The sequence below is a fragment of the Pelodiscus sinensis genome, chromosome 11, assembly GCF_049634645.1.
Source record: "Pelodiscus sinensis isolate JC-2024 chromosome 11, ASM4963464v1, whole genome shotgun sequence".
NCBI lineage: Eukaryota > Metazoa > Chordata > Testudines > Trionychidae > Pelodiscus > Pelodiscus sinensis.
Genome location: NC_134721.1, coordinates 47097907 through 47123580, shown reverse-complemented (window position 1 = coordinate 47123580; position 25674 = coordinate 47097907). Strand labels below are relative to the sequence as shown.

The following is a 25674-nucleotide window of genomic DNA, read 5'->3' as shown; positions in this document are numbered from 1 at the left end:
GGATGCCTTTTGTGACCCCCTTCCCGGGCCCACGAGCCCTGCAATGAAATCCAAAACCTGTGTTTGGGATCAGTCTGTTAGCATGGAAAATATTAGTGGTCATAAATACAACATTATAGATCTGATCCTGTTAAGCACTCAGTAGAGGATATATTCATCTATGTAAGGATGACCAGATGACATCAGCGGTTCTCATGCTTGAGCTGTACTAAAAATGTAGTTCAACCTCTAGCTATGTTACTCAGAGGGTATGAAAAATTCACTCTCCTGAGGGCACAGATTAAGCCAACCTCACCCCCAGTGTAGATGTGGCAAGGTGAATGCTTGGGATGGCAAATGACTTACATCAGTGGGAAAAACCCTTCAGTCAATGGAAAAAGTATTTATGCTACAGTACTAAAGCAGTTGTGTAGGCACTACGTGAGTCTCTTTGGAGTGATCCTCAAGCACTTTAACTGGTAGTGTAGATGAGCCCAAATAGTTTCAAGCATGGCTAAGCCAGCTGCTAAAGCTTGGTTTAATTTCTTAGTGTAATCAGACCTTTCAGATTGTGTTGGAGGATTAAATAAGCAAAGCAGGGCCAGAGAGGGAAGACCTTCTTTAAACATGCATAGGTTTGATAAATAGCAAATAAGATATATCTGGAAAAATGGGCCGTCTTTCTGATACAATTGAAAGTTCCTTACTATGAAAGGAAAAACAGGACTGTGTAGCACTTTAAAGACTAACAAGATGGTTTATTAGGTGATGAGCTTTCGTGGGCCAGACCCATTTCCTCAGATCTGAGGAAGTGGGTCTGGCCCACGAAAGCTCATCACCTAATAAACCATCTTGTTAGTCTTTAAAGTGCTACACAGTCCTGTTTTTTGTTTCAGCTACACCAGACTAACATGGCTACATTTCTATTACTATGAAAGGGTTTTTCGATTCACCTTATTATCACTGTATACTGCAGGGGTCAGATCAGTGCATTACGTTACAGAAAGTGAGTTGCAATATCTTGCAAAAATAGGGTACTACAAGAATAGAATTTCTGTCCTACTTTGAATTACATTGTTTTTGTTGGCTTCTACTTCAAACAGAGTTCTTAATAGTTTCCTTTTTAAAAGGGCACCTTATTTAAAAGTGGGTTGTGCACATCAAAAGAAGAAAATGATGCAAGACAAATTGAAAAGCTTAAAGACAAGGGATTATGTAACTGAAGAATTGCACCATTAGGCACCATTCCTGGTCTAGTTAATAATAACAATATGGAGATATACTATCTCATTGAATTGGAAGGGACCTTGAGAGGTCATTGAGTCTCGCCCCCCCCTACTTTCACAGCAGGACCAAGTACCAGCCCTGACATTGCCTTAGATCCCTAAATGGCCCCCTCGAGGATTGAGCTCGCAACCTTGTATTTAGTAGGCTAATGTACAAACCACTGAGCTATCCCTTCACCTCTGAGTACAATTTCTGTGTGTCTCACCTTATGATTCCAGGTTACTTACAATGAACTAAGAGGGTTGTGGGTATCTATCTAATGACAACAAGAGAAGACCAGATTAGAAAGTCAGTTCTATAATCTGGAATATCCATTGCCATAATGTTGTTGTCTTTATATTTATTTTGTTCAGATACCGAAAATGGTAATCTGCATGGTAAAAAAACCATATTAAATCCTAATATTTTACATATAATATTTTACAACCAAGATGATTTACATAGAGCCACTGCTTACTCACAAAAATTTGTCTGTCTGATTAATTCATTAGATTGATGCAAGTATGAAGAATTCTGTCTTGTTTAACTCTATCTTTTAATTGTTTATGTGCTGTAGTTGCAGTTTAATCTAGCCAAGGCATTGATTAGTATTGAAGGGGGGAATGATAAATGTTGTAGTGGCAAAAATGTTCAAGAAAAATGGGAAATTATTGGTCTAAAATCATCCATCAGTTATTACTCATTCAGTTTCATTACATATTTATATTGAGAGAGATTTGCTATAGAAACCAAATCATTCATGTATGTATGACATGCATACCCAATTTATTGTTGAACACTTGGAAAACCAAATTTACTGCCTTAATGAAAAAAATATAGAAAAATATACTCAGTTGTATCGTCCACTTCTACAAAAGTGTTGAGAGCTGAAAGTGTGTTGAGCAATCTGACACTAAGAGAAAACAACATTTAAAAATGTTCACCACTAAATGTAGTGTATGGAAAAATAGTAGATTGACAGCCATGAGGGTATGCTTCCTTCCATCCTCTGCAAACATGCCTCAGCATGGACATCCACTGGGGGGCACCCATTTCTGGGAGGGGAAGAGGATAGTATTTACATTTCCATGACCCTTTTGTCTTCGGTTTCTCAGAACAAACTCTCAGTAAAAGTGCCATCTTTATCAGTCACTGCATTTGGCTCTGCAGAGATCACCAACTCCTTTTACATAGCTCACGACAATTCTTTCAGTATGCATTCTGCCAACAGGATGGTGGTAATTCGGGTCCCTATGGGTATGTCTACACTTGCCCCCTAGTTCGGACTAGGGAGGCAAATGAAGCATACCGAAGTTGCTAATTTAAATATCATTGCACAAGGAGTAACAGTTAAATCGAGGGAAGGGTTTTGGATCGGACTACTGCATCTACACGCGGCGAGTTAATTCGGGCTACCGGCTTTTTAAAATGGCGACCGGCCGTGAATATGCTAATCAAGCACAGGATATTTAAATCCCACACTTCATTAGCAACTTCAGTATGCTTCATTTGCCTCCCTAGTCCGAGCTAGGGGGCAAGTGTAGACATACTCTGAGGCTTGAGTGAGAATCAGGCCCTAACTGGTAAGACTTGAGAGTTTCAGAATCTTTCTACTGAATTCCACATCTCTTTCATTATGAAGAATGTGGGATCCTGTGAAACCTCAGACACTTTCTCTTTTACACTTGAGAACCATGATTGTCTAGTCATCCGATTATTTGAGTGCCAGATGAATGAATACGAATTATACATTTGAAGAATGTGAAGTTTAAACTGTGAGATTTGAATGTGTGATATGGGAGGATGCTCAGCATCACTGAAATCTAGCTGATTTATCAAAAAATTGAAAATAGTTATACATATCCTCTTGAGTCATCCTGCCAATTTTTATTGTTTTTAATCACCTTTTATCTATCAGCATATTTTCCCTTTTGCTGTGCGATCAAGACACAGCTTGACAAAGCAGAGAGAAATTGACTGTATACAAAGTGCTACCAAAGTGTAATGAGTAAACTAATTGGGGAGGGGTATTTATTTCTATTTCAATTAGTTGTGACTTAGAACAGCAATAGATGAAAAGGATAAAATTCAGACAAAGGTTATCATCACGAACAAAAAGTAGCACTTTAAAGACTAACAAGATGGTTTAATAGGTGATGAGCTTTCGTGGGCCAGACCCACTTCCTCAGATCAAATAGTGGAAGAAAATTGTCACAACCATATAGACCAAAGGATACAATTTAAAAAAATGAACACATATGAAAAGAACAATGTGTTCATTTTTTTAAATTGTATCCTTTGGTATATATGGTTGTGACAATTTTCTTCCACTATTTGATCTGAGGAAGTGGGTCTGGCCCACGAAAGCTCATCACCAATTAAACCATCTTGTTAGTCTGTAAAGTGCTACACAGTCCTGTTTTTTGTTTCAGCTGCAGCAGACTAACACGGCTCCATTTCTACCACTGTTATCATCACGGTGATTGTGTCCCTTTAAATCTTAATATGGATTGGATCTTTCACCAAAACAACAAAGATAGTAAGAACTCTCCTACATTTTAGCTATAAATATCATAATAAGGAAGTTGCGTTGGAATAATTTTTATAGTGAGGGGTACTGGGAGGTATTGAACCGAATATTAATCCCTGTATATGATGCGAACCACTTCAAGTCATGGAGTGCTGAATACTTTATTTCTACTACCGTTATAATAAGGCACCTCTGAAACCCATTTGAAATGTGGTGCTGGTAGCTAGGTCAGGTCTGCCCAAAAGAAATTGTGTTCAAATGTGTATAGGAGCAGCAGCAGTGACAATATCTTGGATTTTCCCATCAAGGCCCAGATAAGGATAGCACTTAAGAAAAGTCTTAAGTGTTTTCCTGAACATCAGTGCTTTCCTGAATGAGGGTGCAGTTTAATTCCTGTAGAGTTGGGAGATGTAAGTGACGAACACATCCCACCTCACCAGAAGCAATGTGAAAGTAATAAAGACTGGACTGATAGAGAAGAATTTGTATTGAGAATACAAAACTATTCAAGTCTTGTAAAGTAGATAATGACCATACCATATCTGAAATGAGTACACGCAGTCCCCGAGTTACACGGATCCGACTTTCCGCGTGTTACGAATGGGGTTTTTCTCGCCCTGGAGGACGGGAGCGGCAGGACGCCCAGATAACCGCGGTACCGCCGCCCATGTCCTCCGGGGCGAGAAGCTGCTCCACGTCTCCCTGGTCTGCTGGGGTGAAGCCCCCCCCCCAGCAGACCAGGGAGACGCGGAGCTAAGACGCGGAGCACGTGGGCAGCGGGACCACGGTGCCTCTCGGTCCGCCGCCCGCGTCTCCCTGGTCTGCTGGGGGGGGGCCCAGCTAGTGCGCGCCCCCCCCCCCCCAGCAGACCAGGCTTTTCTCCGGACGCCTGTGGTAGAGCAGCTGGGGCACTGCCGGTTGGTCCCGTAGCGCCGCTTTGGGCGCTACTGGACCAACCCGGCAGCACCCCAGCTGCTCTGCCCCAGGCGTCCTGATTCAGCCGGTGCTGGTCAGTTTCAGCAGCGGCTGAATCAGGACGCCTGGGGCAGAGCATCCCAGCTGCTCTGCCCCAGGCGTCCCCAAGACAGCCTTTGCTGAAACTGACCAGCGCTGACTACAGGAAGCCAGAGGCAGAGTTGCTCTGCCCCAGGCTTCCTGGAATCAGCCGCTGATCAGTTTCAGCAGCAGCTGACTTGGGGACGCCTGAGGTTCTTAAGTTGAATCTGTATGTAAGAACTGGAGTCCAGATTCAGCCTGTTGAAACTGATCAGTGGCTGATTCCAGGAAGCCCGGGGCAGAGCAACTCTGCCTCCGGCTTCCTGTAGTCAGCCGCTGGTCAGTTTCAGCAGCGGCTGAATCTGGACGCCAGTTCCGACTTACATACAGATTCAACTTAAGAACAAACCTACAGTCCCTATCTTGTACGTAACCCGGGGACTGCCTGTATTTGGTTTCTGTTCACTTACTAGCATATGGACAGGTATCCATATCACATGTGGGTCTAATGGAGCTTGAACCATCCTTTAATTCCTAAAAGAGTTTGCCCCAGAACAGGCTGCCGGCATTGTATGAGGGCTAGAGTGGAGAAGCTTTATTGTTGCCATTGCTGCCCAGGCTAACTGTGTCCTATGGACAGACAGATGTTTTCAAACATCTAATTTTTGACTATATGTGGAATGAAAGTAGTTGGAAGAATTCATTTTAGTATCTTTCTTGTTCTTATTAGTAATCTGTTATCCTTCCCTCAAGCATTGGCCAATGTCTTGTCTTGTCTGTCTGTGAGCTGTTTGGAACAAGAAGCATGCCTTTCGCTTTTTATAAAATACTCTGTAAATGAATGGGTCTGTATTGGTAATTTTCAAGTAGGTTTTTAATATTTATGTGGAAAATCCAGACATATTGAACCACTTTAATGTTGAAAGATTGCAGATCTCAATACTCAGAGTATCTACCAAACCATTTGTTGTTCTTTTTCTGTAACAGACTAACTCGGCTACCCCCTGAAGCCCTTTAAAGAGGTTCTCCTTTTCTAATGGACATAACATTATGCATAATATAATGCTAACTTTTTTCCAAAATGCTTCTCCGGCTTGTTTATTTTTATCACTTTTGTAGGTTTTGTGAAACAAATGTTGGGAAATATACAAGATAGTAACCTACCAAGCATTGTATCTAGTCCAGCTTTGCTGATAACAGTATGCTTTTAAAATATCTGATATCCTGAACAGAATCAGTACATGTTTCCTATAACCTTCCCGCAGTTTAGACTTATATCCCACTTAATAACCTTAATAAAAGTATGTTCCAGAAAGGGGCTGAACACCTGCAATATAGTCATTGGCAATAATAATTCTATAATTTAATCATAGAACACTAGAACTGGAAGGGATTTCGAGAGGTCATTGAGTCCAGTCCCCTGCCCTTGTGGTACCCTGTACCATCTAGACCATCCCTTTGTCAATATGATCTTTGTCAACTTTGTCAATACGATCTTTTTTCGTGCTGCTGGGATGGGTGGGTATTGGGTTCTCAGGCCTATAAAGAGCTTATTAGGAAGGAGATGACGTGGCACTTTTACTAATAGGAATAAAGAGATAAGAAAAAGATGGGCCTGATGGGGCCATAGGGTAGAGAGGAGAGGTGAAAGCTTCCACACTAGAGAGGTGGGATGGAGATGAGGTTTGTGCTATGATACAAAGAAAGTTCTACTGAAGATAACGTTTCCAGAACTAAAAATTGATAAATAATTGGTCCCTACTAGATTTTTAATAAAATTTAGGAAATTAGCCTTTTTTTATGGACTCAGGCAAAACTTTATTCTTCTCATGTTTTGTTGAGAATCTATTTTTCATCATAAACCAGTGTACTTAGTGATTTTTCAGATGCTTTCCTTTTCCCTGTAAAGGATAATACATAAATAAAAGTTTTTTTCATTGTATTCCTTTGTTGAATTGGTCATGCCAATTCACTTTCAGGATATGATCTGAGGAAGTGGGTCTGCCCCATGAAAGACCATCACCTAATAAACTATCTTGTTAGTCTTTAAAGTGCTACATATTTTTTTCTTTTGTTTTACCTGTAAAGTCAGTGAGGGGAGGACTGGGTTCTGAATCTCTCTGTGAGATACATATTAGAGGTTTTAAAAGTAAATATTTACAACAGAAAGTATTGTTCTCCCTATTCTTTCCATTAATGCTTTAGAAATTGTAGGCTAGTTTGTATAGTCTTTGAGGTTATTTAGGCAGGGAATGGGAGGCTGGAGAGCTATATTAGTCAAGTCAGGGAAAACTACTCCCCAAACATATGTTTGTTGTTAAGCCTGTATACATGTGTTTGAGATTTTGCCTGCTGCTGCCAGCTCACCTATTTTAAACTATCATTTCCCATACTGACCAAAGCAAAGTATACTTGGTATGGGATCATACTCTGTGTTTTAAAAAAACGTAGAGGAATTGTTATCCACCTGGGCTTTTTACTCTCCTTTTATTTAATTAGTACTGCTTCTTCTAGTGTTGTCCTCTTATTAAAAATGGAGCTGCTAACTACAGATGGCTTGTGAATGAACTTTTAATTGATAACTGCCTTAATCACGTTATCTTCTCTTTATTTATATTGAAACTTTTTTTTTCAGTTTTGAAGGCATGTCTAGTATTGAGTTATTTAAAAGTGAAACACTGACAGGTTACTTACAGTTTTGGCATAGTATTTCTATTGATTGATCTGTATTACTTTGTGTCAAATATTATTTTACAGTTCTTACAGTTGTGCTAGGCAGTTACCTTACAGTACATATATACATTAGATAGGTGCCTTCTGCAAGGAATTTATAGATTAAACGTGGGCATTTTGAATGTTGCCTTTTAAAGAAAGATCAAAATTATATATATAAAATAAAAGAATTGCCATTCCAGGTCACACTGGAGACCCATCTAAGCCAAGCACAAAAAACTTGCAGATGCCATTTAATGAAAGTGTCTTTCCTAAGCCCCATAAATTAAATGTTGGCATTTGCTCTGAAGATTTATGCCAGAGAGAGAAATATAAACATTCAGATATGATTTTACAACTGTACATAGTCTCAATATTAATTGGCAGATGCCATTTTAAAAAAATTCTTTGTTAGAAGAAATAAAAATGTCTTGGTGGCTTCCCAACATTAGATATGTTTCATTTGGATAAGAGTGAATCAGGGGTCTAATTCTGTTTATGTCAATGGAATCTCACTGATGTGAAGCTTCTATAGGTGATCGAATTCGTTGCCGTATTTTTTTCCTCTTCATACAAGTTGCAAATAAATCACTTAACTTTTCTGTACCTCATATTCACCATCTGTGAGATGGAAATAATTATACTTGCCTACCTCACTGGAATGTACCAGAGATTCCCTGAATAGAGGCATCTTGAAATAAAAAGTGTGTATCCTCAAGACTGTGTTCATCTTAATAAAAGAGTGGCTGTTCCTGTGTCTTAATATAGAAGTGAAGTCAGCCCTTTTTAATCTGTATGTGATCGGATAATGATATTTCTGAACTTGATGTTTCTTTTTTGCTGCCTTACAGTAGTGTTTGGTACAGTACTGATTGTTGTTTATATGCTAGTCACATATTTGTCATCTAATAACTAGCAACTTTTCACCTCTTGCAAATCGTTTTCTGAAAATCTTAGAAAACCTGGCTCTCTTCTATTACAGGATCCTTCCAGGAATGGAGACTCCATTGGATGTTTTGTCAAGAGCAGCATCTCTAGTACATGCTGACGATGAGAAACGTAAGTCTAAAATATAATTGTGCTTTATCTCTGCCATAATTTTAGTTCAGCCATTTTACTTTTGCACATTGGATCTCAGATTACAGGGTGAATTAATTAGTCTTCGTCAGTTTGCTGTGTCTAAGGTTTGGAAAATTTCAGAATTGCCACAGGAATTTTTGTCTACAAATGGGACTTATGTTACGAAATCCCTTAGGCATTCCTTATTGAGGTCCTCCATAGTCTCCAATAACTTAAAACTGAACAATGAATTTTTTTACATCTGGTGTGCAAGAAACCAAATGGTCCTGTTTTTTCTATGCGCTCAAGGACTCAGAGGAGCATGTACTTCTTTCTAATTTACATGAAGTCCCTGACAGACTAAGGACTCTTTCATCACTGGTGTATATGTGCATGTGTGTATATATTAGATCCACCCGTTAAGGTACTCTGCCAATGAAAATGGGCCACAATACTTTATCTACCAGTATTCACTTACTGCTTTAAGATAAAAATCAAAAGCCATTTTTGTAAAGTCGTGAAATAACATGTTTTATCCACTCTCCAAATGGTCTTTCATATCAAAGTGATTCTTTTTAATACCACACCTTCAAAATTCAAGCAGAGGATAATGTTTGACAGAAAAGCAGAGTGATTATCTATGAAGCTTGGGAGAGTGATAACATGACAGCAGCCTTAAATGCATTGAATTCGGAATTTTGTAGGTTAAGTATAGGTAAGTGGCTTCTCTGAAGATCATATTGCCTGAAGTAGGGACCCATTCATCAGTTGGGTGCTTGAGATAGGGATGAACGTGTGATTCTGTTAGATGCATAGGCGGTTTCTGTGAAACTTGTTTGTTAGACCAGAATAAAGCATAATGAGCATTGTTTAGCGTGACTGGTCATTTGTCAAGGTCAGTGCTTTGCATCTTTCGCATACCATCATCCTGGGTTACAACAGGTGGAAAAAAATTCAGCACACCCTACTAAGGTGGTATTGGTGACCTTCACGTTAAGAACGTGTCTAGAAAACTTCATACTTACTGTTTGTAAAATAAGAAAATCTCTCTCTATATATTAACAATTTTTTCTTGTGGGACGACAGAGTGACATCATCATGTCATACTCCATGCCACCTGACTCGTCCCTCTTCCTCCCCCCCCCTTTCCAGCCCGAGCCTGAATTTGCTGCTTCCCCTCGCCACATGGAATTACTATTTTAAACCAAGCCCCTACTCCCCTTCCTCCATCCCCACCCCACAGGGATTTCAATGCCAGGAAACACGGCACAGTAGCTGGCAGATGCCACCTAGCAGCCATGACTCTCGGGCTGAGGAAGGGTACAGTGCTTGGGACAGCAGCCTAGGTACAGGGGCTAGGAGTGGGGCTCCTACCGGTCTTATGTGCCAGCAGCAGGCTCTTGGGGAGCTGGAGCGTGGTGCCTGACCGCCTGGAGTCCAGCTGTCCGGGGACACTCACCTCCTCCCCAGTTGCTGCACTGAGCGTGGCTGCCAAAGCACCCCCGAGCTGCCTGGGGGAGATGTCGCACCGACCTGTCTGCTCCTTCCCTTTGGCTCCCAGCAGGTGGCCTTGGGCTCTGGAGGCAGGGCTGAGGCGGTAGGCAGCATAGGCAGGACTGGATGGGGAGAGGTCAGGACAGCACCCCCTATGCTGCTGCTTTCCCCACCTCAGCAGGCTGCAGTGCCCTGGAGTGCCGCATGCACACAGCACTACCTGCGCCTCACTGTGCCCCACGCGGGGCGGGCAGGCATCCCTGCATCTCCCTGGCTGCCAGTGTTAGAGCTGAGACTGGTGTGCGTCACGCCGGGAGAGGGAAGGGTTAGAGATTGGGAGGAAGAGAAAGGACCCAGGCTGGTTGTGGGGCGGGCGGGGGACGGAGGAGAAGGGGCCTTGGCTGGCATGGCTGCAGCCCAGCCCTCCCTGGTGGCCGAGAACCAGGATTGCCTACCCCCTGCACTTGGGGGGTTGGCAAGCACAGTAAGCAGAAGGCACAGCCCCCTTGTATATTTTTAAAAATATTTTTCCTAGCAATGGAAACTGAAAAATACGAAACACAAATGTGGTGGAGTATGTGTATTTAGACTGAAGTAAGCATTACATGATGTTTTTTGGGGGGAGGAGGGTTAAAATGCACTTCCAGAATGTGTTCCATTTCCAAGCAAATAACTCTTTTGAAAAAATACATGTGTCTGTGCATTAGGATGAAAGGAAACAAAAGCAAAAATAATTTATTAACAGTCCAAAGAATTTTTTCTCAGATGTGAAGAAATCAAAACCAAGCAACACTGGCAACTTGCATAAAACTTAATTTGGCTCCCAAATGAGGGCATGAGAGATGATGGACATACATTACAAAAAAATAGCACATAAATGTCTTCCCTTTCTCATTTGTTTTCATAGCATTTAACGTGTTTTTAAATACATACATGTAAACTGTGCATTACTGATATTTTGTAACCTTCATCTTGTCCCTTGACCTGTCATATTTTGTCTGTTTCTCAATGGACTTCAAAGTGCTATACAGGCATATTTAACCCTGTTGTGTACACAGTTAAAAAGACCTTCAGATGGCTTCAATTATTAGTGTAATACTCTTGAAGATAAGGATCTGGTTGAAAAACTTATTTTGGAACTATGAAACCTCTTAGTTGAATACATGTTTTTATAACCCTGACCTTCTCATTTAATTATTATTTATGAAATAAGCAGTGGAACACACATGCAGAAATTGGTAATTCAAAGTCCTGCACATTTGAAATATGGATTTTTATTATAAAAGCTGCTTTGTTACTTTTTTGTGACTGTTAATAATGATCACAGCTGATCCCGGCTACTGAAATTCTGCAGTCTTTCAAAACTATTTTTTTGCTGATACCATATTCACTTTTGTAATTCCGTGTCTTCAAAATGTGCAGTGACTTGTAGAATTCCAAGATAACGTAATTGTGAGCTTTGTGACCTATATAGCTAATGATCACATTGTGACATGTTACACCGTTTCCAGAAATGAAGAATCCATACAGGTGGGCCTCAATAGTTGTTGACTTTGGGTTTGTTTGTGATGTGGGTTCACTGATGGGGTTGCTATAAAGTATATTGAAACCACACCTATAAATATAGGCTGCATTATTTAGCCCAGATCATTTGATATTTCTTGGACATGGGTACCTGATATTAATAGGGTTGCCAGGTGTCCGGTTTTCTACTGAACAGTCCGGTATTTGCACCATCTGTCTGGGAGAAAAATTCAGAAAATACCGGACATGTGCAATGTCCGGTATTTTCTGAATTTCTGGCTGGGCACCAGACCAAAGCCTGGCGGGGTGGGGGAGCGACTGGGAGACGAGGCGCGATTTGCACATGACCACATGCCAAAGCCAGGTGGTGCTGGGGGGACTGGGACTCCCAGCCACTCCCCCCGCCCGGCTTCTGCTCACGACCAGAGGCTCCCAGCGTCAATTGTGGCCCCGCCTCCCAGCTGGGAGCCTGCCACGTCTGCTTCCCACCCCCCTGGGACCTCCCCCCCAGCTGTGCTTTCTGCCCCACCCAGGCCAGCCCTGTTCCCCTCCCCTCCCCCACTCAAGTGTTTGGTTTTTTTGGTGGGGTCTACCTAGATATTAACACCGTAAAGCAGGGATGGTCAATAATTTTTTATGGCAGGCCACTCCAAGATTTTGGTAAGTGGTCAAGGGCTGTACTTTTCTATGGAGGGTGTGTGGGATGGAGGAGAGAGAGGAGCTCTGGGTAAGGGACTGGGGTGCAAGACGGGGGTCTGAGAAGGAGTTAGAGTGAAACCTGGAGTTGTGACCTTGGGCAGGGGATGGAGGTGAAGGAGGGAACATGGGTGCAGGAGAGGATTCTAGCCTGGGGGAGGGATGTAAGAGGGGATGAGGTGCCAGATGCAGGCTCTGGCTGGGAGTAGTGGGAGGCACTTAGCTAAGCAGCTCCTGGCCAGCAGCACTGCAAGCTGGCTGTGCATGTGGCTCTCTGCAGTGTGGGGAGGAGCAGACAGGGAGAGATTTTCTGTGCTGCCCCGACCCCCAACAAAATCTCTTAGCTGCTATTGGCCAGAATCTAGCCAATAGGAGTTGAGAGATTTTGCCCGGGGAAGGGGCAGCATGCTGAAGCCTCTTCCTCCCTCCCTGCACTGGAGAGAGCCACAGGAAGCAGCTAGTGGCACTGCTCCCCATCGCACGGGCTGGATCAAAACGCTTGGCAGGCCAGATCTTGCCCGCTCCTGCCATATTTGCTAATCATAGTGGCAGCGTTGCCATTTGCGCGGGGGAGATTTTAAAAAAGAGAATCATAAAGGGTAGTACGGCTGTAGAATGACTGGGCATTTCTTTGTAGTTTTAAATATGCGAGGTAGTAGTTTCTCTGTGTTGAACTTCTCCCCATGGCTTTAGTGACTCTGTTTTTAGTAGAGCATGTAGTAATATTACTGGAGAACCTCAGTTATGAACAATGTGGGATGGAGGTTGTTTATAACTCTCAAATGTTCATCATTGAACAAATTATGATCTTTCAAAAATTTACAGCTGAACATTGACTAAATAAATACAGCTTTTAATTTTTGCTATGCTTTATGGCTTTCCCTTTACTTTTTTAGTAGTTAACATTGAACACCGCATTGTACAGTATTTTCTTGCCCTCCCTCCCTTCTCCCCCCGTTGCCTGATTGTGTATCTCCTGTTCCAAATGATGGATATGATTGACTGGTCAGTTTGTAATTCTGGCATTCATAATCTGAGTTTCTACTGTACAGTGTGAGACTAGTCAGTCAGTATCTGACCATTGCTCCTAATGCTGACCTCAGATACCAGCCTATGCAGATGCTGACGACGAGAATCTAGTGTTCTAGATTTTAAATTGCTTTTGTGTGTAGCTGGTGGTCCATAACAAGACCTGCTGCCAAATCACAGAATGCTCAGAGCCCTCATTATGACATCACCTTTTGAGATGAATGAAACATTTATTTCTCTGTCTTTTAATTATATTTTTATTGCACTAATCCGCATATTTTTCTTTTGAAAACTGAGCACTGGTTCCCATTGGTAATGCTTTGTTTCCAGTCATAATCAGGTCATTAAAATATTTACAATTGATAATAAAATCACTGCCAATATGTAGCTCAGAAGGCTTGGGCATTTGGTGTGTGCACAAGTGGTCAACATCATACAAACTCAGTATTTTAAGTTTGCTCTGATGTCTTTGTCTTAGCATGTGAAACTATATCATTTAAAAAATTGTTAGGTCTTAGTAACATTATTTTATCTTAGTTCTTCACCATCTTACATTACAAAGATAACATTTCTTTTTAATCTACCCCGTCATACTGCGATGCCTTCTTTGGGCACCTTTACCATTTGCCCTTACCAAAAAATATTTTAAACAGTGTAACTTTCAAATACATCAGGCGTAGCAAAGAATTACTGTAGTACTTGCCTACTAGTGGTGAAATAAACATAAGCAAAAGTCCTGAGATAATTATTTTAACAGTGTTTGGGCTAGTTGGTTGATCTCCTGAAGTAACTTATCACAGAATTATAGCACATAAATCTGGAGGAGACCTCAGAAGGCCATCAAGTCCAGCCCCCTGCCAAAGACAGGGCCAATCCCAATTAAATCAACCCAGCCAGGGCTTTGTCAAGCCAAGACTTAAAACACCTCTACGGATGGACACTCCACTACTTCCCTAGGTAACCCATTCCAGTGCTTCATCACCCTCCTAGTGAAATAGATTTTCCTAATATCCAACCTGGACTTCCCCCACTGCAACTTGAGACCATTGCTCCTTGTTCTGCCATCCATCACTACTGTGAACAGCCTTTCTCCAGCCTCTTTGGAACCTCCCTTCAGGAAATTGAAGGCTGCTATCAAATCACCCCTCACTCTTCTCTTTTGCAGACTAAACAGACCCAACTCCCTCAGCCTCTCCTCGTAGGTCATATGCTCCAGCCCCCTAATCATTTCGTTCACCCTCTGCTGGACCTTCTCCAATGCGTTCACATCCTTCCTGTAATTGAGAGCCCAGTACTAGGCACAATACTCCAGATGTGGCCTCACCAGAGCCGAATAAAGAGGAATAATCATATCTCTGGATCTACTGGCAATGCTCCTCTTAATGCAACCTAATATGCCATTAGCCTTCTTGGCTACAAGGGCACACTGTTGACTCATATCCAGCTTCTCATCCACTGTAATCCCCAAGTCCTTTTCTGCAGAACTGCTACTAAGCCAGTCTGTCCCCAGCCTGTAACAATGCTTGGGATTCTTCTGTCCCAAGTACAGGACTCTGCACTTGTCCTTGTTGAACCTCATCAGATTTCTTGTGGGCCAATCCTCCAGTTTGTCTAAGTCACTCTGGACACTATCCCTGTCCTCCAGCGTATCTCTCTCCCCCTAGCTTAGCGTTATCCGCAAACTTGCTGAGGGTGCAATCCATCCCCTCATCCAGGTCATTAATAAAGATATTGAACAAAACCAGTTCCAGAACCGAATCTTGGGACACTCCACTAGAAACCGGCCGCCATCCTGACGTCGACCCATTGATCACAACCCGCTGGGCCCGACCTTCCAGCCAGCTTTCTATCCATTTTACCGTCCATTTATTCAAACCACATTCCCTTAACTTGCTGGCAAGAATATTGTGGGAGACTGTATCAAGAGCCTTGCTAAAGTCAAGGTATATCACATCCACTGACTTTCCCACGTCCACAGTTACCTCATCGTAGAAGCTAATCAGATTGGTCAGGCACGACTTGCCTTTCATGAATCCCTGCTGACTATTCCTGATCACCTTCCCCTCTTCCAAGTGCTTCAAAGTGGATTCCTTGAGGATCCTCTCCATGATTTTTCCAGGGACTGAGGTAAGACTGACCGGCTTATAGTTCCCTGGATCGTCATTCTTACCTTTCTTGAAGATGGGCACTACATTTGCCTTTTTCCAATCATCCGGGATCTTTCTCAATCTCTACAACTTTCCAAAGATAATGGCCAAAGGCTCCTCAATGACGTTTGCCAACTCCCTCAGTACCCTCGGATGTATTAATTTCGGACCCATGGATTTATGTACCTTTAGCTTTTTTAAATAGTTCCTAACCTGTTCTTTCCCCACCAAGGGCTGTCCACCTTTGTCCCATATTGCGTCACTTAGCACATTAGTCTGGGAGCTTACCTTGTACATGAAGACAGAGGGAAAGAAAGCATTAAATACTTCAGCTTTCCCCACATCATCTGTCACTAGGTTACCGCCCTCATCCACAGCCTCTCTGATCACCTTCTTCTTGCTAACATGCCTGTAGAAACCTTTCTTGTTATCCTTCACATCCCTTGTGAGTCGCAATTCCAATTGCGCTTTCGCCTTCCTGATAACTCCCCTGCATTCTTGAGCTATACATTTATACCCCTCCCTAGTCATCTGTCCAAGTTTCCACTTTTTGTAAGCTCCCTTCTTGTGCTTAAGTTCACCAATGATTTCCCCGGTACACCAATCTGGTCTCCTACCATATTTGCTTCTCTTGCTACGCATTAGAATGGTTTCTTTCTGTGCCTTCAGTAAGGCTTCTTTAAAATACTGCCAGCTCTCCTGGGCTCCTTTCCCCTTCATGTTAGCATCCCAGGGGATTCTGCCCATCACGTCTCTGAGGGAGTCGAAGTCTGCTTTTCTGAAGTCCAAGGTGTGTATTTTGCTACTCTCTTTTCTTTAGGCTCCTGAAATCTACCATCTCATGATCACTGCTTCTCAGGTTGTCACCCACCTCTACTTCCCCTATTAGTTCCTCCCTGTTTGTGAGCAGCAGGTCAAGCTGCGCACGACCCCTGGTCGGATCCTTCAGCACTTGTACCGAGAAGTTATCCCCAACATTCTCCAAAAACTTCCTGGATTGTCTGTGTACTGCAGTATTTGTCTCCCAACAGATTGACATGGGTGATTAAAGTCCTCCATGAGAACCAGGATCTGCGATCTGGAAACTTCTCTCAGTTGTCCAAAGAAAGCCTCATCTACTCAGCCACCTGATTTGGCGGTCTGTAGCAGATACCAACCTCAACATCACTGCTGTTTATTACACCTCTAAACTTGACCCATAGATTCTCAACAGGCTTTTCTCCCTCTATATACTGGAGTTCTGAACAATCATAGTTCTCTCTTACTTACAGTGCAACTCCTCCTCCTTTTTCCCCCTTCCTGTTCTTCCTGAACAATTTATACCCTTCCATGACAGCACTCCAGTCATGTGAGTCATCCCACCAAGTCTCTGTTATCCCAATCAAATCGTAGTTCTTGGACTGGGCCAGGGCCTCCAATTCTTCCTGTTTTTACCCAGGCTTCTCCCATTGGTATACAAATACCTAAGATAACTAGTTGATCGCCCTACTCTCTCCATCCGAATCAGGGGTCCTCCTTTGTTGCTCATTCCTCTTTGCATTTCTTCCTGGTATCTGACTTTCCCACTCCCCTCAGGGTTTTGGTCACCTTCCTTCAATGAACCTAGTTTAATGCCTTCCCTACTAGGCTTGCAAGCCTGCCTGCAAAGATGCTCCTTCTTCTCTTTGTTAGGTGGATCCCATCTCTTCCTAACGATTCTTGTGCCCAGAACAGAGACCCGTAGTCGAAGAAACCAAAGCCCTCTCTCCGACACCACCTGTACTACCACGCATTTACTTCCTCAATTTGACGATTCCTACCCACTCCTTTCCCTTCAACAGGGTTGATAGACAAGAACACCACTTGCACTAGGAATTCTTTGATCCTTCTTCCCAACTCTACATAATCCAGAGTAACCCACTCAAGGTCATTCTTGGCCGTATCGTTAGTTCCCACATTGAGAAGCAGAAAGGGGTAGTGATCCGAAGGTTTGATCAGTTTTGCATGCTTATAGAAAACGCAAAAGCTTTAAAAGCAGTTTTCATTGGATGCTTTTGTTTGAACTTTTGAAGTAATGTAAATGTTGTTAAGTTTTAGTTGTACCTGTGTTGGGATTCATCTCTTAGGGTACGTCTAGACTACCGCGTTTTGTCGACGGAAGTTTTGTCGACAGATACTGTCGACAAAACTTCCGTCGACAAAGAGCGTCCAGACACATGGAGTTCTGTCGACAAAGCAAGCCGCTTTGTCGACAGAACTCTGTAGTCTGGACGCAGTGTTACAGGCAATAACACCTTCTGTCGACAGAGTTCTGTCGACAGAAAGTGTTATGCCTCGTAAAATGAGGTATACCAGCGTCGACAAAACCGCGGAGTTCTGTCGACGTTATGTCGACAGAACTCCGCGGTAGTGTAGACGCTGGTATTGTTTTATCGACAAAAGTCCACTTTTGTCGACAAAACTAGGTAGTCTAGACACACCCTAACTAGGACTGTCTTGAACAGATGCTGTGGTTTGGATTTTAAAGTCTGTGGGGCCAGAATCTTGGGCTGGATTTCGGTAAGAAGTATAGAGCGATGTAACTTGCTTCTTAAATGTTTCTTGCATTGGTTTAAACTCTTACAGATTCCTAATATGCTTCAGTTTTACATCCCTTTTATGGTGCATCACTTGCATCACCTCTGAATTTGACCCACTGAGTGAAAGGAAGTCTTAGTGGGTGTAACTGGCATGTCAAGGGGCCAAAAGATGAGACTGTATCAAGAAAAAACTTCTTGTAGGACAGTGTAAGTAGCTCTAATGATCCACTTTAACTTGCACCTTCACATGGTTTCTCTGTCTGTAAATTATTCAGACTTCCTTAAATATTGCTAAAAGGATGTTGTTCAGATCTAAGTTAGTCTGAGTGTGAGGAATCCAGCTTACACTACTGAGTATCTCTAAATTTGGCCCCTTCTGTTCTTGCTTGTCAGTAAAGCGTATAACTTATTCTTCATACTCCACAAAAAATAAATAGTATTGTTTGTTGGTTAACGCATCTATACTGCACCAGACCTGTATTGAATATTTATACATAATGGAAAATCTGTAAAATGTTTGTTACAGTAAAGATGGGCTCTGAATGAAATCTTTTTATTTTGTATTAAATCAACTTTTCAAGTTATTCGTAGGCTGACTAACCCACTGTGTTTGTATTTATTAAAATTACTTTTTATAATGTAGGCAATGTATCTATTACTTGAGGCTAATTTACTCATGATTGGTGTGGAGTCAAATAGGTTCTTTTTTGTTTCGTGACATTGATAAATATATCACATCACATTTACTGTTACATTTTTGAAATTTTGAACAGGTATTCCAAATGCATTGTCTTTCCTGAAGCATGTTCTTGACCAAAATTGATTCTTTCATTTTGCTTTAGCATTGGGGTAGAATCACATAACTGACAAATGCTGTCTTTTACCCTCAAGATTTAATTTTGCTTACAGATGATGAACAAATAAAATACAGCCCTATAAATACTATATCGACCTGTCAATAACAATTATTATATAGCGACTCTTTGGATGTCAGTGAAGAAATAAACCTGTTCATAAAAGTAATTTTTACTGCATATCAATCAGGTATTCTTATCTAATCAGTTTGTTGTATAATCCTGGAAAACAGCTGCATGGCTACATACCTGGTATGTCAAATGTGCAAATAAAATTGTCCAAGTAATTAAAGACACGAGTAATCTTAAAGGTCTTCAGAGCAATTTTTCACTTTTGGCCATTAAGATTCCCCTGGTTTTTTTCTTACCCTCCAACTGTTTGATTGTACAGAGAGAAATACATGCGTGAATGTTTGTGGGTCATGCGTAATACATTTTGGTTTTAAAAAAAAAATCAAAGATAGCTTTGACTTTTTATGCCTCTAGTGCAGGCATAACCAAGCTCAAAAATTATTGGAGCTTTCCCATCCCATTTATATCTGTCTAGCTTTTTTTATTTCCCTTTCACTTAAGAACAATAAAATGTGTTGGGAACATACAATAAATTATTTGAGGGGAAATGAGTTTTTTGAGGATATCTCTAACGGAAAACAATTGCCCCAGCTGTTCAATTCTTTTTTAGGACCTGGTTGTGCTGTAGAGTGTCAATATTAGTGTCACTACAAAATGAACTGTCTTTGGCTTTTAATAATTATTCTACAGTAAAGTTCACCACTTCACGTTTTTTATTTGTAAGGTTTCCCTCGCAAGGAAAATATTTTATTTAATGATATTTTGGGTGATTTAACATAAGATAGGAATAGGTTTTTTCTCAGTGCAGAAATTCAGCTTATAGGAAGTAAAAAATAGTTTTATTTCCTTTTGTTAGCATTTGGTCCATCTGTTACAAGCTAGGATACAACACAGGGAAGGATAAGGAGGAAAGTTATCTCTGTGGCATAGGCTTGATACTTGTTTATAGTGAGGTCCATTAATATCACTGTACGCCCATTTAAGGCATCTAGAGTGATGTAAATGAACTTTAGTGTAATAAGAATTGGGGCTTATATTGAACATGTAAAATAATTCTAAAAGAACTATTGCGTATAGCTGTTTAGATTTCCCAGGACTGGTGTTAGCGTTCTGGCTTACTCTTTTGCAATTTCACCTATGTCAATAAAGTTGAACTTTATAGTGGTGTGTTTGCACTGTAGTTTGTTTGCAGTACTTTTAAAAGTGTGTCAACCCTTTTTAGTTAAAGTAACTGCCAGCATATTTGATCATTCTAACAGCTGCTAGTTTAAATCATTCTGACATGCAAAACGCTTCTTGCTATCAAAGCATATTTATTAAACAAACGTACCTGAATCATGAAAATGAATGGTGGAGGGATAAATGACCAAGGTAATTGTATTTGCAAATATTACCACTGTGACATAAGCAAATGTTAACTATATAGAACTTCTTTTTACAGTGGATTGGGACTTAAAAGGTGATGGGCAGAGAGGGATTACAGTAGCTAAATAAAATAGATATTTATACTATAAACAGAAATTATGTTCTAGAAGCCATAATAATTAAGACAGAGGGCACAGAGATACATCTGGTACTGAAGTTGATTGCTTATCTGCACTTCAAGTCTTTTATTCCACTTGAAAGAAAATAATAAGATGATGTCATAACCAACCAATCACCTTGCAGTCTTGTCATTAATCACTGTGGTTGCCAAAGGCAAGGGAAAAAGGATGCTGAAAGTCAGTGTTGTTTTTGAGCAGCTGTTCAGTTTTGGAAGTAGGCTATGTGGAAGAATTTCAACAATAATTGCAACAGTGTGAGCCTTTCTGTTTTTGTGTGTTTCAGAGAGATAGCATATGTAAGTGAGGCTTATTGAAAGATGTGTATGCATGTTCACTTGCAGTCTTTTTGTTGTAGAAGCATAACATTTTATTAAGATGCTTGTAACTAACTTTATTGCAAATTAGATTTTGTGCAATGAAATTACTTGGTAGTACTGGTTATGCAAATGAACCTTTTTTTTAAATTAAATAACAAAAAATCTGAATCTAGTAGTTATTGCTCCCTTGTTAACCTTTCATTTTGAAGTGTAATATTTATGGAATTATTGGTGTGCAACTTATGTAGCTTATAATAAGGAACAACTTGCAGATAAATTGCTTCTGAAAATGATTTTACTAGCTTGATATTTTTTCAAGTATACTTGAGTTTTCAGTATATATTAATGAAAAATTTAGGACAGCATCCTGAACTTTTTAGCACATTTTTCCTCAAATTACTTTTTTAATACTGCAGCCAGAAAGTAACATGACTAAATTGTTCTGGGCAGCAAATATCTTTTAATTACGGAAAGCAATAATTTTTACTTTATTATTTTTAGTGATTTGCCTTTTTCAGTTTAGCTGTTTTGCAAATCAGAAATATTAGTGAGTCTAAGAGCTGGTCCATGTGCAGTTTTGGACTGATCTAATTGGAAAACACTTCAGTAAAATTGATGCAACGTCTATGTGTGGGCACACATTTAAATCAGTCTAAGAATATCTTAAATATGTTCAGTGTCTTGGAGCTTGTTTGTATGGCATAGCAAAGTACTCCAGAGAGGTGTGATTTGTAAAATTCAGTAATGTTCTGAGCTATAACTTCCTTGGGTTGACCCTGCTTATGCTATTTTAAAAGGACCTATTTCGCATCAACCAAATTCGATGTGAACTGAGTTGGGTATCTTTTTAGGATGCACCAACAGGACCAACTCAGAATAATTAGAATATAACATGTTAGAACATTTTTAAAAAATACACCTTCTATGCTCTTTTACTAGTGCCCTATGGATGAGCTCTTGGTTTGGAACTGATTTGAGTGAAACTGATTTTAAAATTTCCTACAGTAGGGCACAGATAAAACTAAATAAGGACAGGTCTACACTGGATCAGGAAGGTCGGCTTAAGGTATGCAACTTGAGCTATGTAAATAACGTAGCTGGAGTCGACATACCTTTAGCTGATCTTGGCACTGTCTTCATAGTGGGAAGTCGATAGGAGCAAATGTTCTCATTATCTTACCTTACTCCATGCAAGGACTGTGAGGGGTACCAGTACCAACTGGAGGGACCTCAGTGTTAATTTAGTGGATCTTAACTATACCCACTAAATTGAATGCCAGATCCATTTCCAGTGCGTAAGTATAGACATGGACTAACTTAAACTAGTTCAAGAAAGACCCCTGATTAACTGGGATTTTACATCCCTAGTTGTGGTGCCGCTAAACTCTTTTCAGATTTTGTTGGGAAACGCAGCAAGAGGAGTATTAAAGCATAGTATACTCCCCCCCCCCCCCTAAAAAACTTTACCTTCCATTCCTCAAACTTTATTGTGGCAAAGAATTCACAATTAGTTACATTTTCAATTTGTGAAATAGGCTGGAAAATGGTGTTACAGGTGCCTTGGTATATTTTAATAACAAAACCATTAGCATAATCTGTGGATAGATTGTAAAGCCCCAAGAAATTAAGAAGCCTAAACATTTTTCAAATTAATTTTGAGCTTCTTATGACCACTTTTTCTATCGTCTTAAGTCTGTTACCTGCTATCTTGAATGATGCAATGTTATGTCTACCCAGGCTTTCCACCTCTGCAGTCAGATCACTTAAAGGTCACAAAGAATGCCTGCCTTGCAACTTTTTTTTTCTTTTTAAATTAGCTCTTTTCCTGATTGTTTTTCCTAATACAAACAAATATTTTAGCATCAATTTCAATACTGAAATAACCCTCTCTGAAGCATCCTCTAAATCCCCATCACTTGGCATGGTGGGGCAACGTTTTGCCAATATGGAATTTGTCAGATATCAGTCATAGCCATGAAGGTTGCAGCTGACTGAAAACTGAGTTTAGTAAACAGGTTTACACATAAACAGTTGCTTGGAAATTGCCAGTGCACAATTCTCTTTAAATGGTGTATTTCTGGAAGCGCTTTAAATTTGCGCATCAGTATAGTCTTTTTCATAGGAATACACCTTATGTACATTATGGTATTAATCAAATAAGTTCTAAAATATTTGCATTTATAGTAATTGGACTACAGTTTTTAGTGAAATGGGACAAAGAGTACCTTTGCTTACAAGAAAGCCTGAAGTATCTTCAGTTGGGTGTTTGTGAAATGCAGTGATCTTTACAGAAACATGTTCTTTCCACAGTTTTAGGAGTAGATTTTTAGGACAAATTTGGAGTTTTTGTTGCATGAATTAAAAGTTATTTATTTTTTCTGAAGGGAAAGAATGAGAGGTGAAAATATTTTAAACATTCATAATACTTTTAGGTGCCAATAGATTCTGAGTCACTACAACAGCAGCTTGTTGGGAAGCGTAACAGGGAGGTTGCACCATTCTGCAATAAGTACATTTTTTCTTAATTTATTTTCCAGATGGCAATGCGAGCCTTGGCATGTTTTTGGTGTAATATGGCTGGAGGGTTTGTTTTGTTCAGAAAGGAAGATCCAGATATATGGTTTTCCACAGACAAACTAGTTACATTTTACCTTTTCTTCTTTAAACCTTTAAGTTGTTATATCCTTTCTGAAGCTTTCATCATGGGTGGGTGTGTGTGTGTGTGTGTGTGTGTGTGTGTGTGTGTATTGTACACAGTAGGATGATTATGGTGAAGGGGGTTATTGTCTCTGGGATTCCTAATTCATTTGTTAGAGAAGTTAGAAACAAGTTGGGGACTGCAGGAAGAGAAAAGACTAATTTCATGAGTAAGGAGGTTAATGCTGCTGTGGAGAATTGGGATCTGCCCTTGTCTGGAACAGCGTTCCTGTGTGAAATAAGCCAAGTCAAACTTTTCACAGGGCGGTTACTTGTTTTCTAGGCAACCAATATGAGATTGTAGGGTTAGATTTGCAAAAGTACTGAGCACTTACAGCTCAGTGAAGTCAGTGAGAGCTGTGTTTTGAATACATAAAGTGCTGTATCATTCTCAGTACCTTCAAAAGTCAGGTACTGGGGCACCTAAAAGTAGTGGATGTTTGACCCTAATCATCAGTTCCCAATCTGTAAAATGTGTAATACCCACTCACCTCACGAGGGTGGCATTAACACAAATTCATTGTTTATGAAGCACTCAGGTGTGATAGTCTTTTCTCTAATATTTATTACTGTGTGAAAACTAGTAATTCTGATTTCAGAGGGGATGAATCATGTGCATGGTTGAGGCAACACATTGATTGACACAGGGAAAACAAAATAATAAATAACTTCTTAATGACTTCTGTGAAATGTATGAGGCAGAAGTTCTATGAGTGCTTGAATATGGAACCCTAATACTGTTCGCTAAATACAGTTTTTTGTGTGTGAGTTCCTAGATTTTTAAGAAAAGTAAACTAAAAAATGCATCATGTGACATCATATTGACAGCTACATGAGTAAGGCAGGGATCTCTAGCTTAACCTCATGGACTGCTGTTTCTTGTGCTAATGGAATTACTGATAACAATAGTACATTTTCAATCTCTGTGTGGACCAGCACCTTAGAGGGGATGAAACACTTTGCTATGGATGTATGCTGTTGCTCGGATCTTGGGTTCTATTCCAGGCTGTGGAGGGGAGTATACTTTAATGAGAACAGGCTCTTCTGTCCATTCATTGCACCCAACCTTTGTTTATCCTGGTCCTGTCTCTTGCCTACTCCTAGCTCTCTGTCGCAGCTCCATTCTTGTCAGGCTTCTTTATTGTCGTCTTGTTAAACAAGTCCCTTAACCCCATCTCCCTCTCCCTCCATTCCTCATCTGATCTGTCTCTCCTCCCTCTCCTGGTCTACAGTTGTCCATGTTCCCCATCCCATTGGTCCCAGTTCACCTCAGTATAAAGGTAAGGTTTTTTTGCTTTCTGCTTGGTGGTGTTGCCCTTTGCGTTGTTGTCTATAATAGTTTTCATTAACCAGATTCAGAGACAAAGTGAAAAGTCAACAAGTAAAAAAAGTGAAATGATGCATAGCTTTTATATTTACTAATATCTCAGTAGGCACTTCAGTTCTCCCTACTATCCTCTCCTTTCCTTTGCCCCTCCTGCATTTTAAACATTAGTGATTGGTTCTGTTTTAAATTTCCTCCTGCATTTCGTGTGTCGTCTTGTTAGCTGTTTAGTTCTGATAATTCTGTTTGCGCTTGTTCAGTACTTCCTTAAGTGGCAAGTTCATGCTAAGCTCTCTACTCCCCATGCGTATTTGTGTCAAATTTCTTAATTGCTGACACAGAAGCTTTTAGTACTGCTATAAAGAACCTATGCAGTGAACATAATAAAAATAAGTCATTAAGCACAATAGACCATTAACTGTTACTGCCATAGTTCCTATGTTTAGAATAGAAAATGCTGATGTAAATTCTCTTGATGCAGGTGACCAATGGATGTTTTTAGTGGCTTTCACTTTATGGATATGAATTGTATTCTCTTCTCACTTAGATATCTATGTATTCTTGGGTTTTTTGTTTTTTTTTAAATATACTGCTCCTCTCACCTGGCTACTTACACGCTACACATTTAAAGAGATGAAAAAACAAACAATTCACCCTCTCCCCCCCCCCCCCCCCCCGGACTTCTTGAGGAAAAATATTACCTCAAGTTTACTTTAAAGAGCATTGATCCCTGAGGTGTGCTGTATCGAAAAGGTGCATCTTCTCTCTGTTGGAACATTGTCAGACGTAGGTAGATCCATTTCTGGCAATGAATTCTGTAGCCAGAGTGCCACTACCAAGAATGATATGAAAATGGTAGTTAAACTCTTAGTGTGC

At 40.6% G+C, this 25674-nt stretch overlaps 1 protein-coding gene across 2 annotated transcripts in view; it reads left to right on the top strand.

Annotated features, from left to right (window-relative positions):
- The window catches only part of VGLL4 (vestigial like family member 4), a 153763-nt gene that overhangs the window by 4760 nt on the left and 123329 nt on the right, over positions 1-25674 (top strand). For both annotated transcript variants that reach the window (XM_075939633.1, XM_075939635.1), the window contains exon 2: positions 8466-8542. In XM_075939633.1, coding sequence (XP_075795748.1) covers positions 8479-8542 — 64 coding nt within the window. In that variant the 5' untranslated portion in view covers positions 8466-8478. The remainder of the gene's footprint in view (positions 1-8465; positions 8543-25674) is intronic.